We start from the raw sequence: 14,929 nt of genomic DNA on the forward strand, positions 1-14,929 counted from the left end.
GAAAGACAGACTGGATGTCCAGTGTCATGTAATTGAATTATGCTGTGTGGTGATAGGACTAGCATAGGTCTATTCATCTTTGGAAAGATGCATCATATATTGCTAAGTGAGAAGATAGGCCAGATGATAATATTCCATCTTTATAAAATATTTTCATATTGCATAAGGGAAAATGAAAAATTAAGTGCTTTTTCTTCCATTTTTGTCTGGTTTTCCTCCACTAAATGTGGATTGTTTATATATGAAATCATTAAGTCTTTTCAAATGTATAGGCATATATGTTGTTTCTGTGTGGTTCAAGCACAGTCAGCTCAAGCCAGGCTGTGTTTGAGTTTCCAGTTCCTCCCTCTGGGCTAGGCTGTGCAGGCGACTGGCTTCATCTCTCTTCCAGCCTGTCAGTTCTTGCTTTAAGTGCTAGCTTTACTTTCATCTCTAAGTGAGCTGATGTCTGCTGAAAAAAGTATCCCTTTTTTTAGGTGAACATTTACTGGGTTTTTTCTTCATCTTCTATTGGCTCTGTATTTCTTTTATTTTTTCGAGGTTTCCTTTGCCTTTCTGATTTCAAGTATTCTAACTAGGAGGGTGCATTCTGTTGTCATTTTTTGTTGATGATGATTCATTTCAGGAAGAGGACACAGGAGAAAATGATAAGAAATCTAAGAAGGCTGATGATCAGTTTGGAGTCACATGGAGGTAGGTTATAAATCATTAGAACCTGGTAGTACTGTTCTTTATGGGGCGTGGCATGCTCCCCATCACCCCCTTAAGAAGATACGCTCCTGAAGTTTTCTAAAATTGAATTTGTTTCTAGTGTACAGTACAAATGTCACCATTGGTATTCCTCTGCATTTAGAGCTCATTTCATAAGTTTACTTCCAACCAGCAGTACAGGGTTGACACTTCACTCTTTTCCTCCCTACCACCCATTTCATTTCATGTCACCTTCACATAGTATTGATTCCTTGGGTAGTTTGACCAGTGGTCCTACTGTCCAATTTATACCTCCCTTTCTGAAAGTCTGGATATTTTTGTGAGAACACACATGCCCTAGAATATAGTTCTAAATTAAGGCTGCTGGCCAGCAGGCAGAAATGCTCAGCATTTCCAGACAAAAGGTGAATAACATTTAACATTTGAGAATTTAACTGAATAGAAACGTCTGGTAAAAGATATTTCACATGGATGTATGGAGAAGGAAAGCTACCATTAAGATCTGAAGTCTTTTGTGAAGTGAAAAATTGAGTAGAATCAAAGATTAAATTTCTTGTAGTTTTTCATAATTTCGCATGCTGGTTAAGAATATGGGCTTTGCCATATCATCCTGACTCAAATCCCAGTTCTGATTTCTGAGACCTCTTTATAAGAGACAGAATCAAGATACAGCATAGTCTGTAAAACATCGTTATGTTTATTGATTGGTTGATTGATTAAAAGAAGATGCACCAGAGTGTGATGTGTACACACACTAGGATATGAAAGAGAGATGCTAGAGAAACTACTTGTCCGTGGTGGCCTCTGGGGAGTTGTATATGGTTGAGAGAGGGTGGGGAAACTCCACTGTGTGCCCGGTGTACACTTTGCTTTTTGTTCTGTATTGTGAGTATCTATTAATGTTTTTGTAAAAATTTTCAGTCCTGATTCTGTCACTTAACTGCCAGGCTCTGAACCACTTGAGGTTTTCGAGCCTTGGTTTTTCTCACTTTTCAGAACGATAAACATGTCTCTCTTCCTCTCTGGATTGTGAGAGTTGTGTGTATGAAGTGCTTGGCACATTGTGAACTCTCAGTAGATTGTGGTAGCCGTTGGTTTTTCCTATTACCCCTGGTTCACATTTATTCTTACTGTGTCTAGGGCAAAAAACAATGCTGAGAGAATCTTTGCTCTAATCCCAGAAAAAAACTCCTATTCCTACTGCACAATGATCCGAGGAATGGTGAAGGTAACGTTTTATATTTTTATCTTTAATTTCCACTAAATCAGGATTTTTCATCCTTAGATTGATTGACAATTGGGCCAGATAATTTGTTGTCATGAGGGCTCTCCATTGTATTGTAGAATGTTTAGTAGCTCCCTATCCTCTACCTACTGCATGTCAGTACTACATCTTCCCCAACCCCCAGTTGTGACAACTAGAAATAGCTCCAGGAATTACCAAATGTCACCTGGGATGCAGAATTGCTGCAGTAGAGTATAAATTTCATGAGAACTGGGACCTTGTCTGTTTCGTTTGCTATTGTATTCCGAAACCCTAAACCCTAAAACAGTAGATGTACAAATATTTCTTAAGTGAACATGTTTGACAATGCTGAGTTTTTGTATTTTCTCTCTCCCAGCACCGAGCTCTTATGCAGGCATTAAACTTGTATGCTGAATTATTAAACAACAGATTCAAGGGTAAGTGTGTTTGTAGAGAATTTTCCTCTTTCCTTTTCTTTCCTTAAGAATCTGTAACATCTTTGAATCTACAGAATATTTGGATCTTCCTCACCTTTGGGCTCACTTTTAATCTTTTCTTGTGGTATTGGTGGTAGAAGCTGGAGGAGAGATCAGAGCAGGGAGTGATTGTCTAGTTTTGTGAACATATATTAATGAGCTAGGAGCCACATGTGCATTACTGCTTCGTTAAACTGAGCCATTTAGGAATTCAGCCCAAATTTTGTTAAGGTTTTTTCCTCTTTTACAGCTGATGTGTACACCTTCAATGCACTGATTGAAGCAACAGCATTGAATATGAATGAGAAATCAGAGGACAAATGGAATAATATACTGGTAAGGAGGAACCCTCATTTTTGTTTTCTAGTGGGTCTGAAATATCTTTTCCTAGAAATACAGGGGATGGAGACCACACTTATTGAGCATTTTCATGGCAGATACTATGACACTGGACACTCAGCAGTTGCATGTTTACACCCTCCCAGCAACCCTATAGTTAAATTATCTGCATGTGAGAAGAAAAAGTTGCTTGACCAGAGTCTATGACTAAAATTCAAAAAGACTTCGGTTGCTCTGTTGATTTCTCATAGTTTTATTACAAAAATAATGCATATTTCCTGAAACCTTTATATCAAGTAAAGTTTGAAAAAAAATTATATTCAGTGGATTGAGGTAATTAAAGAATAGAAATGTTTTTATGTTTTTACACTGTACGGTTTGTGTGTTTTTGTACCATACTGCTCATTTTAGAGGAAAACACCCCCATTCATTCTAATCTGTTCTTCTGCTTTACTAGGCAGGGAGTGAAGACAGACACCTTGATCAAGTGAGGTGGGGTGACTGAATGGAGTGACTTCTGTAAAAGGCAAAGTCACTGGTCCTGCTGATAATTCTTTTTTTTTTTTTAAGCTTTTATTTATTTATTCATGAGAGACACAGAGAGAGAGGCAGGCTCCATGCAGGGAACCGGATATGGGACTTGATCCTGGGTCTCCAGGATCATGCCCTGGGCCAAAGGCAACGCTAAACCGCTGGGCCACCCAGGCTGCCAGATAATTCTTAAATTAGGGATATATTTATTAACTTTAGACTTAGCCAGAGTGCCAAATTCTTTTTTAGTGTGTAATATTAGTTAATTTACCCACCCAGGTGTAAATAAGACCTACTTCTTTTGATTCAACTAGGAGCTCCTAAAACAAATGGCTGCACAGAAGGTGAAACCAAATCTGCAAACATTTAATACTATTCTGAAATGCCTCCGAAGATTTCAGGCATTTGGAAGATTGCCAGCCTTACAGACCTTTCGTGAAATGAAAGCCATCGGAATAGGTGAGTATGTATCCTGGTGTCCGTCACTGGAGGCTGAGACACTGCTGAACCAAGGGCTTAGATCCAGATGAGCAAAAAAGAAATGGTGAACTCTTTTTGCTTTTTAAGTAATGTGTTGAGAATTCCTGATCTGCCATTTGGCACACTTAATTACATGCATTTACTAAAGATGGGAGCTCCTTTATCGTCATGTGTTTTATAGCAAATTACAATGTTTTTTTAATATTTTGGGTACTTTCCTGTGGATTTCTTCATCCTGGGGAGAACTATTTACTTAAGAGTTAGTTTTAAATCCCATGACATTTCCTAGCCTAATTAGGTATTTGAACCCAACTGTGCTACTGTGTTTATAGTTTTCAGTAATTTTTAAAAGTTGTTTGGGAATCAGTTCATTTCAGTATACTTAGTGTTCTTGAGTGAAGGATCATAGTACTTTATAATATTTAGTAATGATGTGTCAAGGCTTGCTTGCATGTGTGTCAAGGCTTTCTATAAGAGATTCTTTATATTTTTCCACTTAACATTAATCAAAATGAGCTAGGAAAGGTCTTTGTTCAGAGGAATAGTAATGTATTCTCTTAAATAGCATGTTCAGTGTGTTTTTTTAAGTCAGTGTGCCTCAGTAAACTGTTTTTGGATAGCCGGGTTTGACTTGTTTCTTATTTTTTTCTATCCACCTGGTAATTTAGAACCCTCGCTGGCAACATACCACCATGTTATCCAGTTGTTTTATCACCATGGTATGTATGACATTGTGTATTAACTTATGTAGAAAGCTGACCCAGCTCTCTTATGTTTATGTGAGTAATTGCTGTAGGCTTCTTCTGCTCTATATGATTTTCAGAATAGAGAACTCCCAAATTAACGTTATCCTGTAGCCTGGGCAGAAAGTTACCCTTGAAGGTAGTAACCTTGTTTGTTACGGAAAACTTCAGCTGGAGGGGACGGGGCCATTAAATGTACTGTTGGTATACGATTACAAATGGTCAGAAGGTATGTTATTCTGGAGTTCTTTTGCCTCTCCAGAGCTGTGCTTTCCACTAAAATAGCCATTAGTCACACATGCCTATTTAATTAAAATTAAATGGTATTTAAGACTCCTTCATTGCATTAGTGCCAGGTGGCCACGTGTGGCTACTGGCTACTGTATTCAGTGATACAGCAACAGAACATTTCCATTTTTAAGGAAATTACTGGACAGTGCTGCTCCGTGGTAACCTTAACCTTATTTTGAAGCCTTGTGGGAGAACTTTTTAGCTCTGTTTGTCACCTACTTTAGGTCAGCCAGATCCTATTGGAGCTGTGCTCTGTTGAACAGACTTTGGAGCAAGGCACATCTGAGTTGAAATTTCACCTCTGTCATTTACCAGCTATGCCAAAGGGACTCGATACCTTACCTGAGTAAATACCGTCGGACTGTAATGATTAAATGAACTGTGTCCAGTGTCTTGGAAGACATATAGTAAGCACTCATAGTCTGTCAGTTCTTATCCATTTGGCCCAACCTGAGAAAGAACCAGTGGTGGGTTCAGAAATGACCGCTCCAGTCCTTCTCTACTGCAGTAGACTTTATAGATATAAAACAGAAGAACTTGATTGTCCGTGTTTTGGTAGGCTAATTTTACAAAATCCACATCCTCATCTATAGGGAAGAGTTTTATCTTTTAGGGTAGGGGGAAAGAGGTAAACAATTTCCACAGTAATTGGATCTTCTTCTGAAATTTTACTCAGTCTTGACGTTGTAGTGAAACTGGTGCTTCTGACCCCAAAGCCTGTTGCATTTTTCTCTATTGTCACACATCACTTTGATTTCGTTTCTAACCAAAGTCTGTGGTCCTGTTTCCTAAATAACACTCGGAAACATGGGGGCAGGCTCAGAGGAGGAGTGTCAGTTTGCCTTACAGGTATGTGAGCTAGCTACCTGCAGTTGACAACGTCTAGGTAGTTATTCAAAAGAAAGCCTAAAGATTGAAAGGATACATATAAAGTAAATTATTATGTAACTAATAAAATGATTAGGAATGCTAGCAAATGGGAATACGTTTAAGGAAATTCTAGGAATACATCTATACTGTCATTAAAACTAATCACTTGAAAAGTGGATAAGATACAGAGTGGATTTGGATGAATAAGGTGTAAGGAATTGTATAGGTGCATTTTCTACCTATTAGTACCCACTTCATGTGATTTTTAAGAGGATTGCCTATATCCATTAATCCTACAGTTTTCTTTTTCTGGCCTTTTCATCTTGATTATACTTCAAAGCAACACAAATGATTCGCAAAAAACATGTTTGTTTTTCTAAGTATGCAGGTTTGGTTGTGTGCTTGTCTCCCACTTTGGTGAAAGTCAAGCTTAAGACAAGACTAGGGAGGGAGGGAAAGTCCCCTGGGAGCACATAGACAAAGAGCCAGAACTGCTCCAGATCGTATGCACAGTTCTGCTGTGTACTGTGCCTCTGCTCCTTTAGAGAGCATGCATCCCCGCCGGCTCTCTACTGGGTAGTATGCCGAGGGTGGAGGGAGAAGTGTGGAGCCTTGGACTGCGTGCCATGTGGGTGGGTGGTGTTACAGAAGGGGACGACTGATAAAACCTCATTGCTCTCTCATTCTGCAGAAAACCCTTCAAAAGGATCATCCCGCATCATCTATGATATTATGAATGAAATAACAGGACAGAAATTTACCCCAAAGGACCCAGATGACGGTATGCACAGAAATTGCTTGTGTGAAACAAAAAGCCTGCTTTCCTGATTGCCAGTTATTAGAGGCTTTATGATGAGGACAGAGTTTAATGTAGCTTTTCTTATGGGTGATTATTCTGTGGAAGTCAAAATATGTGTAGCACATTGCTGTATGCTTCCTCTCCTCTAGAATTTTTATTCCTTTAGGTTTAACTTACCATTAACAATTCTATTGCTAGGATTTTTATTAATGCTGCTCACTTGAAAATATATTTTATCCATTGTAACTGAGACTTTGTGAACTTTTATTTTCAGATATGTTTTTTCAGTCGGCCATGAGAGTTGTAAGTACTATTTTCTTGCTTGACTTTTGTTTTTCTTTTTCCTTTTATCCACTTAAATTAATCTGTAACTGGAGCCAGGGTGGGTGGGGTTCCCTGATTCTCTCTTTCTCTTTTATTTATGTTTTTACTACAAATTTTCTTTTTTTCCTCTTAAACTTTATACTAACTCACATAGCATCCCTTACCCTTTGTTTATTCTGTATATTGTCTTTTTTCACACTTTTGTTCAATAAGGTTTCAGAGTATTTCATATTTGCTTATTAATGACTTTTTGAAATGGCAAAGGGCTGTTTTGAATTTTGGTTTTTCATTTTGTGCTAACCAGAAGTAGTTTAAAACCGTTTTAGGATGGATCAGCATATTGTTCCCTAAGGATAATTGTTTTCCAAAAGTTTAGTCTATATCCTTGCAGGTTTTTTATTCTACTATTCAAACACACACAGCCAGACACATTTCCATGATATTTTGTTTGTTGACAACATAGTATTTCATGGGAGGGAGGGACTACAATTTACTTAAAAGTCTGTGAGTGCATTTTGGAATTACTTCCTGGATTTTGTAGAACAGTGTTGCTGAAGTGAGCACTCCATCTGTCTTTTATGCACGTGACTAGGTGTTTTCATAGGATTGATTTCTACAGGCATCAAAATCACTTTATTTTAAATTTCATTTCAAATTTTAAATTGGGGTGGGTTTGTTTTCCCCTCAATATTACAACTCATTTGCTGTCAACCAGTAATACATTGAATCAGCATGAATATTTCCACAAATAACTATTTTTTTTAGTGATCAAGCCACTGTTTGGCTGATAAACTTGAGTGATGCTTATTACTGCTTGCAAATTTTCAGTGCTCATTTCTCAGAGATCTAGAACTTGCTTATCAAGTACATGGCCTTTTAAACACTGGAGACAACTGGAAATTCATTGGACCAGATCATCGGCGTAATTTCTATTAGTAAGTGTGCTAGAAATGTATCCTTTTGCATTATTGGAACCTCTTTAAGCAATCACTTAGTCAATTCTGCAAGTGGGAGACTATGGGGTAGCACTCCCATGTCACCTCTGCAGGCAGCATGTCCGTAACTTGCAGTACATGTTAATTGAGCACTTGGAAATTCAAGCAGTGGTAAAACAGATTTGCCAGACTGAGATGTCTGATGTGTATCTTTTAGGCTCTTTTTCTTTGTAACACTTTAAATGTATATATCTTTTTTCTCTGCACCCTATATTATATTTTTGAATGTATAACAGGGTGGATCCCTAACAATTTCAGTATAACCTCTTTGTTTTTTGTCTTTGTAAGGTTTTGTTTATTTGAGAGAGAGTGAGGGATAGAGAAGGGGCAGGGGGAGCAGCAGAGGGAGAGGGAAAAGCAGACTCCCTGCTGAGCAGGGAACCCAATGTGGGGCTCAGTACTGGGACTCCAGGATCATGACCCAAGCCAAAGGCAGACACTGAACCAAATAAGCCACACAGGCACTCCAGCCTCTTGTTTTTAAAGATGAAAATACAGAGATGAAGCCCAAAGAGACTCCTTTAATGAGTCTGACTTCAGGTAATTAAAAACAAATAAGAACTTAAGGAGGCAGCCTATTAATAGGCATGTGATGATTGTCTATTGTGTGTCCATATCCTTGCTTCACATTGCATGCTTTTAAAATGAAGGTGTTGTCACTGCTTGCCATGGCCTGAGAGCATACTGAGGAGGCAATCATGAATCGCTAGTTGTGGATAAGAAGTTATTTAATTGGGAATTCCAGAGAGCATAGTTAGCACCTCCCAGGTCAAGCATTGGCCCACATAACTTGACATTGTAACTTATAAATTGATTTTAAATTCTGTGTAACATATCATTATATAAGCTGTGCTGTAACATTCTATTGTTAGGCATCTGAGACTAAAGCTACCTTTTCTCTCCATTACAGTTCTAAGTTTTTCAGTTTGCTTTGTCTCATGGAACAAATTGATGTCACCTTGAAGTGGTATAAGGACCTGGTACCTTCCGTAAGATGATTCATTACTTATCATTGTAAATGTGTTTGGTGTCTTTACTGATTAACATTTTAAAAATATGTTTGTATTTCTCTTAATCAGGTATTCTTTCCCCGTTCCCAAACTTTGATAGATCTTCTCCAAGCATTGGATGTGGCCAACCGACTAGAAGTGATTCCTCAAATTTGGAAAGGTTGGTTTCAGCATGTTTGTTCAGGCCCATCTCACTTCATTGTCCTACATTTGGTTAACAAACACGTTAACATTGTTAGGGATGGAAATTTCTAATTTTCACTAAATTGAATCTATTAGTTAAGGTTTGCTTCATGGTTGCTGGCTCACAGTGCATATTGGACTATGTGAGTAAAAATGCATTGAACATGACCTAAATTAGTTCCTTTGTGACAGGAAAAGGTAGACTTTTGTGCATTTGTTGTATGATATGACAAAGGGAAGATCAGTGCTAATTACATACACACCCTAAATCAATTCTGGTCTCCATCCCTGAAGCCTTTGTTAGTCCTCTACATCATGCTGCTCTTCATGACTCAGTTGTTAACCAGTCAGTGATACTTAGGTCTCTAAGAAATAGGCGTGATTATGGGTTTCTGTGTATAAACTGGCTATAGAAGATGCTGTATCTCTTTTTCTATATGACTGAGCACGACTTGAGTTTCTGTCAGCTTCAAGTTTCCATGTCTGAACAATGAGACAAGCACCCTGATCTACTATCTCATGAGATTGTAGTGACTGTTAACATACAACGTCATTGACAATTACCAAGTGCCATAAAACAGGTGTCTTATCATATCGAGCCTGGTAGCTGCCCGAGAGTAATTGACTGGGAGCAGGTTACTGCCTTTCATTGCTCCTTCGTCCTTTTTTTTTTTTTTTTTTTTTTTTTTTAATATTTTAATTACTTACTCATGAGAGAGACACAGGCAGAGGGAGAAGCAGGCTCCTTGCGGGGAGCCCGAAGTGGAACTCGATTCCAGAACCCCCAAGATCACTTCCTGAGCCAAAGGCAGACACTCAACCACTGAGCCACCCAGGTGCCCTTCCATCCATTCTTAACACGAATTATCCTGCTGGTTTTCTTGGAGTCTGGAATAAATAATGTCAGCAACTTCCTTTCACCCACCAAAAACTATGACAGTGGACAAGGTCAGTGAAAGAGTTTTGGTTTTATGTGACAATGATCATTTCTTTGTTCTTTTTCTGTTTCAAGATAGTAAAGAATATGGTCACACTTTTCGCAGTGACCTCAAAGAAGAGATTCTGATGCTCATGGCGAGGGATCAGCACCCACCAGAGGTAGGGTATATCCAGATTCAAGTCCTGTTACAGTGTGAGATGTGTGCTAGTCAGTATTTTCTCCAACATTGTGGACCCAGAGAGGGTAATTCCCTTGGTTTCTTCTAGGGAAACTGAATTCTGCCACCTAAACCCAGATTTAAATTCTGTATCTAAACATATGTAGCAAGTAGCAGAATCCCGTTTCTAAAGTCCCTTTCATTCCTCAGGTCCAAAAGCAAGTTTCTTTCTGGCTTGACAGTAATAGCTTTTTGAAAAAAATCCTATCTAAAAGGAAAATCCATCTTGTATTTGAAAGATGTGGCCAGTTTGCAAATCACTTACCCCAGGCCAGGGCGCATTCTTCCGTGATTACTCGTCACTCCACATGTGAGTGGCAAACTGCATTGCTCTAAGATGTCAGTGCTTCTTTGGAGTCTCCTGAACCTGATTCTCATAAAACCAACCAGGCAGTTCTGCTGACTCTCAGAGCCTCTCAGCTTCAGGTGGCGTTTGCAGACTGTGCCGCAGATATCAAATTCACTTACGAGAGCCAGGATGCCAGACAGACTGCTCCTGATTGGCCAGCCAACTCTCTGAACTGTATAGCTGTCCTCTTTTTAAGGGCTGGGAGAACCCAGGAAGCCTGGTGAGTACAAAACCACAAGTGTAAATTAGAAGCATTTGTACTTGAATCTCAGAGAACATTTTGCCTGGTCACAAGTTTTCTAATTTGACTGTATAATGAGTTTTCTATGGGAACTGCAAGTGACAACTGAAAAGGAAACTTTTGGAAGACCAGTATGGTATATACATTGTATTTAAGAGATGACGCCATCTAGTGAGCTAATTCTCTTTCTGACCTGTTTTATATATTCATGGCCAAATAGTCACTTACCTGTTCACTTAACTGGAATGTTCAAAGAAAGTTATTTTTTAATATGTTTTGGGCATTTGACTTATCCATGTATTTCACTCAATGCTTAAAATGCAGGCTGTGCCCTTGGGACTTGTGGAAATTGGCATTTACAAACATGGCCTTGACTAAAACCATCTTTGTTTCACTGTATAGCTGTGTTAGGTGTTTTCATCAGCACCCCATTCACATACTAATTCTTAAGAATGTGTTTGTGAATGGAGCCCTTACATGCATTCCTTTTTCCAAAAGCAGAGAAGTTAACAAAAGAATACTTTGTAGGAGTAGTCCTGATAGAGTGGTATGGCTGTATTTTGTTCTGGGTAGAAATATGTATTCTAACAGTAAGTGGGGTACTTGTATATGGCATTTTCAACACAAAGTGTTGATTTGAACGGAGGATTGTCAGCCCAAAATGTGGCTGTTCACTATCTTGAGGAAAAAGCTGGTGAATGAAGGCATTGCCGCCTAAACTTGTCTTAGGAGTGTGAATCACACGTATAGCCTGCTGCACTGCTGGTGACAAAAACCTTTGATGCTCAAATTTTTAAACTCCCGTTGACACACACTTGTTATGAATCAGGCTGTGATGATTGGCGCAGGGGTACGGACCTCAGCTGAGTCATGGGAGCTGAATGTATGTGTTTCTCCTTTGTCTTGCATGTGGCAGGATGCTGGGGAGCACTTACAGGAGACTTGCCTCAATCTGAGCCTGCTCTTCACAACGTAATTCTAGGATACTGATCTCATTCTGGGATTGTGAGAGAGGAAAGAGATCCCACTCAGTTGCATCCCTCTCTTCCAGCTACCCACAGGGTGTCGTCTTTTTTCCTGGGAGGACTGAAGTGATCCTCTAGAAGAGGATACACCACCCCCAATAATCCTCAACAGATTTGCTTGGGAAATTTGAAATGTACCTACATGAAGTTAGGAAAGAGGGAACTGAACCGCTACTATCTGCTCACCTTCTGTTTATTATCTTTCTTGTATCTCGTCTTGAACAGGAAAATGTTGGGGCTTTTCAGGAAGCATAATAAGATCCCTGGGTAAGTTGAAGTTAACAGGTCTGCCTCGGTATATCCAGGAAATAGGTGCATGGTTTTAACTCTTACCATGGGGTGATTGGGATTTTTTTTTTTACATACTTTAGTCACAGTGATTGAGCATTCTTCTGCTAGGCAAATGGACAGTTGCTTCCACCATCTAGGGTATCCTAGATTAAGCAAGCACTGTGTTTAATCTGCTTGGTGATTGCAGCACACTGGGGATACATTCAACAGATCCTTAGTGAAGGCATACTGAACCAGTGTTCCTTATATTTCTTTGGCCCATTAAAGTTAGTCTTCTGGGCAGCCCAGGTTGCTCAGTGGTTTAGCGCCGCCTTCAGCCCAGGGCCTGATCCTAGAGACGCGGGATCGAGTCCTTCATTGGGCTCCCTGCATGAAGCCTGCTTCTCCCTCTGCCTGTGTCTCTGCCCCCCACCCCCTCTGTCTCTCAGGAATAAATAAATAAAATCTTTTAAAAATAAATAAGTAAATCTTTGAAGGGATTCAGGGGTTGTTGGGGAATGTTGACTTTTTGTCTTTCTTTTACAGAAATAAGTTGCTGAATGAGTTTATGGATTCTGCAAAAGCATCCAACAGTCCTGCCCAGGCCATTGAGGTAGTGAAGCTGGCAGGTGCCTTCAGCTTGCCTATTTGTGAAGGCCTCACCCAGAGAGTGATGGCTGACTTTGCAATCAGCCAGGAACAAAAGTAAGTCCTGAATGGATAACATAAAGTGATAAAAATGGAGCAGACCATTTGTCTACCCATTCAATGTTTATAGCTTTTTGCCTCCTGAATTTTTTTCTTTGCGAAAAATCAGGATGCATTAATTTAGTTAGTTATTTCATTTGTCACATACATCAGAGAGGCCTATAGTTTTGGCTCTTGAAACCTTTTCCCCTTTCATTATAGTTCAGTGCAGCTGCAGAGTCCCCTCCCACAAGACTGAAATGCAGTGTAACCCTCGTTTATTTTCCTTACAGGGAAGCCCTGGGAAACCTAACGTCACTGACCAGTGACAGCGACAGCGACAGTGACATCAGTGAAGGCATATAAAAGTGGGTGAATCAGGAGCAGCTATGGCCTAGCATAGCTATTGTAATTACACTTGAGAATTGACATCTCTGTTCAACCATATTGTGAAGAGAACAAGAGAATTCAGACTTCAACTTTTAAGAACAATAGATACCAGAGGGACTACTTAAATTCCGAATTTGATACTTACTAAGCCACCCATTTAAACAGAAGCCGACCTACCATTTTCATTTCTTTGGACACAGCTCCTGGTTTCAGCATAAGCTTTGTACCTACAGTGTTTGTTGGCCAACTTCACTGTTGCCCTTTGTGGTTTGCCCTCCCATCATGGACTTGGCCTTCATTGGCTGATTTGCAACCTTAGAAAAGGACGTGTCTAAAGGAGGTTTGCACATGTATCTCCATTGATACTAGATCAGTATACCAATTTTAGGGATATTTAGAGGTGAGAAATTTGCCATTGTTTAATCATTTCTAGGATGCGGAGTTTTAAGCTACATGTATGGGAAAATGAGGGCTGTAAATAAACACTAGGTAATGTGCATTGAGCGCAATTTTTTTTTTTTTTTTTTTAGCGCACTTCTATTACTTTGACATAGCCTGTTTCCCCTGAGCCCTGGGATTTCTACAAGTGCTTCATCTCCCTTGCTTCCCCCTTTTTTGCCATCACCTTTAGTTGTGCTCTACTGAAAGTGGTCTAAAGTGAGGACTGCTAATCAAGAATCTCTAGTCTGGTATTTCTCTTACCACCAGAACTTTGAAACAGTATTGGAAGTTAACAGGAACCTGCATGGTTTATTAGGACCATTCTTAACCCTTCACCAGGGCTTCCACAAGCTGCTTTTGCTCATACCTGGTCCCAGATTAACTGAGAGACCCCATGAGTTCCCCACAGATGAACAGCTTCAACCTTACCCTGCCAGGGTTGGCATTTATGAGCAATTTTGTACTGTTGTCTGTTCCGTTTACATTTTCCATCCATTCTATCTAGGCCTAGATCCATTCGTGCATCTTCAGAAATCTAAGTATTGGTTCATGTTGTGTCCTAGATTGTGTTTAAGACATTTAATTCAAGGACAAAGGGGGCAGGGAAATGACAGCAAATAACTACTTAAGCATTCATGTGCATTATTCCTTGACATATCAAAGTGAACAAAAGGACCATTAAGAAAGGTTAGCTTTGGGCAGCCCTGTGGCTCAGCGGTTTAGAGCTGCCTTCAGCCCAGGGCCAGACCCTGGGGACCCGGGATCGAGTCCTGAGTTGGGCTCCCTGAATGGAGCCTGCTTCTCCCTCTGCCTGTGTCTCTGCCTCTCTCTCTCTCTCTGTGGATCTCTCATGATTAAATAAAGATCTTTTAATAAATAAAAGAAAGGTTAGCCTTTGATTTTGGTTTACAACTTCCAGGGAGAACCTGGCTTCCTGGAGGCTTCTCTTCTCTGTGCTCCTTCCCATCTCACCTATACATGCCTCGCTCTCTTGGCCAAGTACTCACTCACTGCAATCCCTACAAATGTGTGGCACACTTCTCCCCTTGCCAGCCCCCAACTGAATCCTCACCATAGTGCTTGGCAGCTATAGAGTTGATGGGACCCCATCTGGACTGAGGTCATGGTAATTTATAATGGACTTCAATGTAGTTCAGTTGTTTTAACTGCTATAGTGCCCACTCTAGGCAAAGAACTGCTTCAGACTTTCAGAAAATTTGCCCTATGTGATTGGTCTCCATTCTCGTTTTTAAAGTTTTAATCTCTACATTCAACATAGGGCTCAAACCTAACAACTCTGAGATCAAAAGTCACGTGCTCTACCAATTGAGCCAGCCAGAGGCCCCTCCATCCTCATTTTTAAATATTTAT

At 39.8% G+C, this 14,929-nt stretch overlaps 1 protein-coding gene and 1 non-coding gene across 7 annotated transcripts in view; both read left to right on the top strand.

Moving 5' to 3' along the window:
- Window positions 1–13,616, top strand: part of PTCD3 (pentatricopeptide repeat domain 3) — a 29,943-nt gene extending 16,327 nt beyond the window's left edge. For all 6 annotated transcript variants that reach the window (XM_077843176.1, XM_077843174.1, XM_077843175.1 and 3 more), the window contains 16 exons: window positions 626–693; window positions 1,852–1,939; window positions 2,334–2,394; window positions 2,684–2,769; window positions 3,618–3,762; window positions 4,452–4,502; window positions 6,379–6,468; window positions 6,761–6,789; window positions 7,639–7,745; window positions 8,716–8,794; window positions 8,885–8,975; window positions 10,011–10,096; window positions 10,576–10,724; window positions 11,996–12,037; window positions 12,587–12,745; window positions 13,021–13,616. In XM_077843176.1, coding sequence (XP_077699302.1) covers window positions 626–693; window positions 1,852–1,939; window positions 2,334–2,394; window positions 2,684–2,769; window positions 3,618–3,762; window positions 4,452–4,502; window positions 6,379–6,468; window positions 6,761–6,789; window positions 7,639–7,745; window positions 8,716–8,794; window positions 8,885–8,975; window positions 10,011–10,096; window positions 10,576–10,724; window positions 11,996–12,037; window positions 12,587–12,745; window positions 13,021–13,093 — 1,404 coding nt within the window. In that variant the 3' untranslated portion in view covers window positions 13,094–13,616. The remainder of the gene's footprint in view (window positions 1–625; window positions 694–1,851; window positions 1,940–2,333; window positions 2,395–2,683; window positions 2,770–3,617; window positions 3,763–4,451; window positions 4,503–6,378; window positions 6,469–6,760; window positions 6,790–7,638; window positions 7,746–8,715; window positions 8,795–8,884; window positions 8,976–10,010; window positions 10,097–10,575; window positions 10,725–11,995; window positions 12,038–12,586; window positions 12,746–13,020) is intronic.
- Window positions 11,572–11,706, top strand: LOC144281439 (small nucleolar RNA SNORD94). Its single transcript, XR_013349973.1, has one exon. It is a non-coding gene; the product is annotated as a small nucleolar RNA SNORD94 (small nucleolar RNA).
- Window positions 13,617–14,929: the final 1,313 nt, after the last annotated feature.

This window comes from Canis aureus, chromosome 12, assembly GCF_053574225.1.
Source record: "Canis aureus isolate CA01 chromosome 12, VMU_Caureus_v.1.0, whole genome shotgun sequence".
Lineage (NCBI taxonomy): Eukaryota > Metazoa > Chordata > Mammalia > Carnivora > Canidae > Canis > Canis aureus.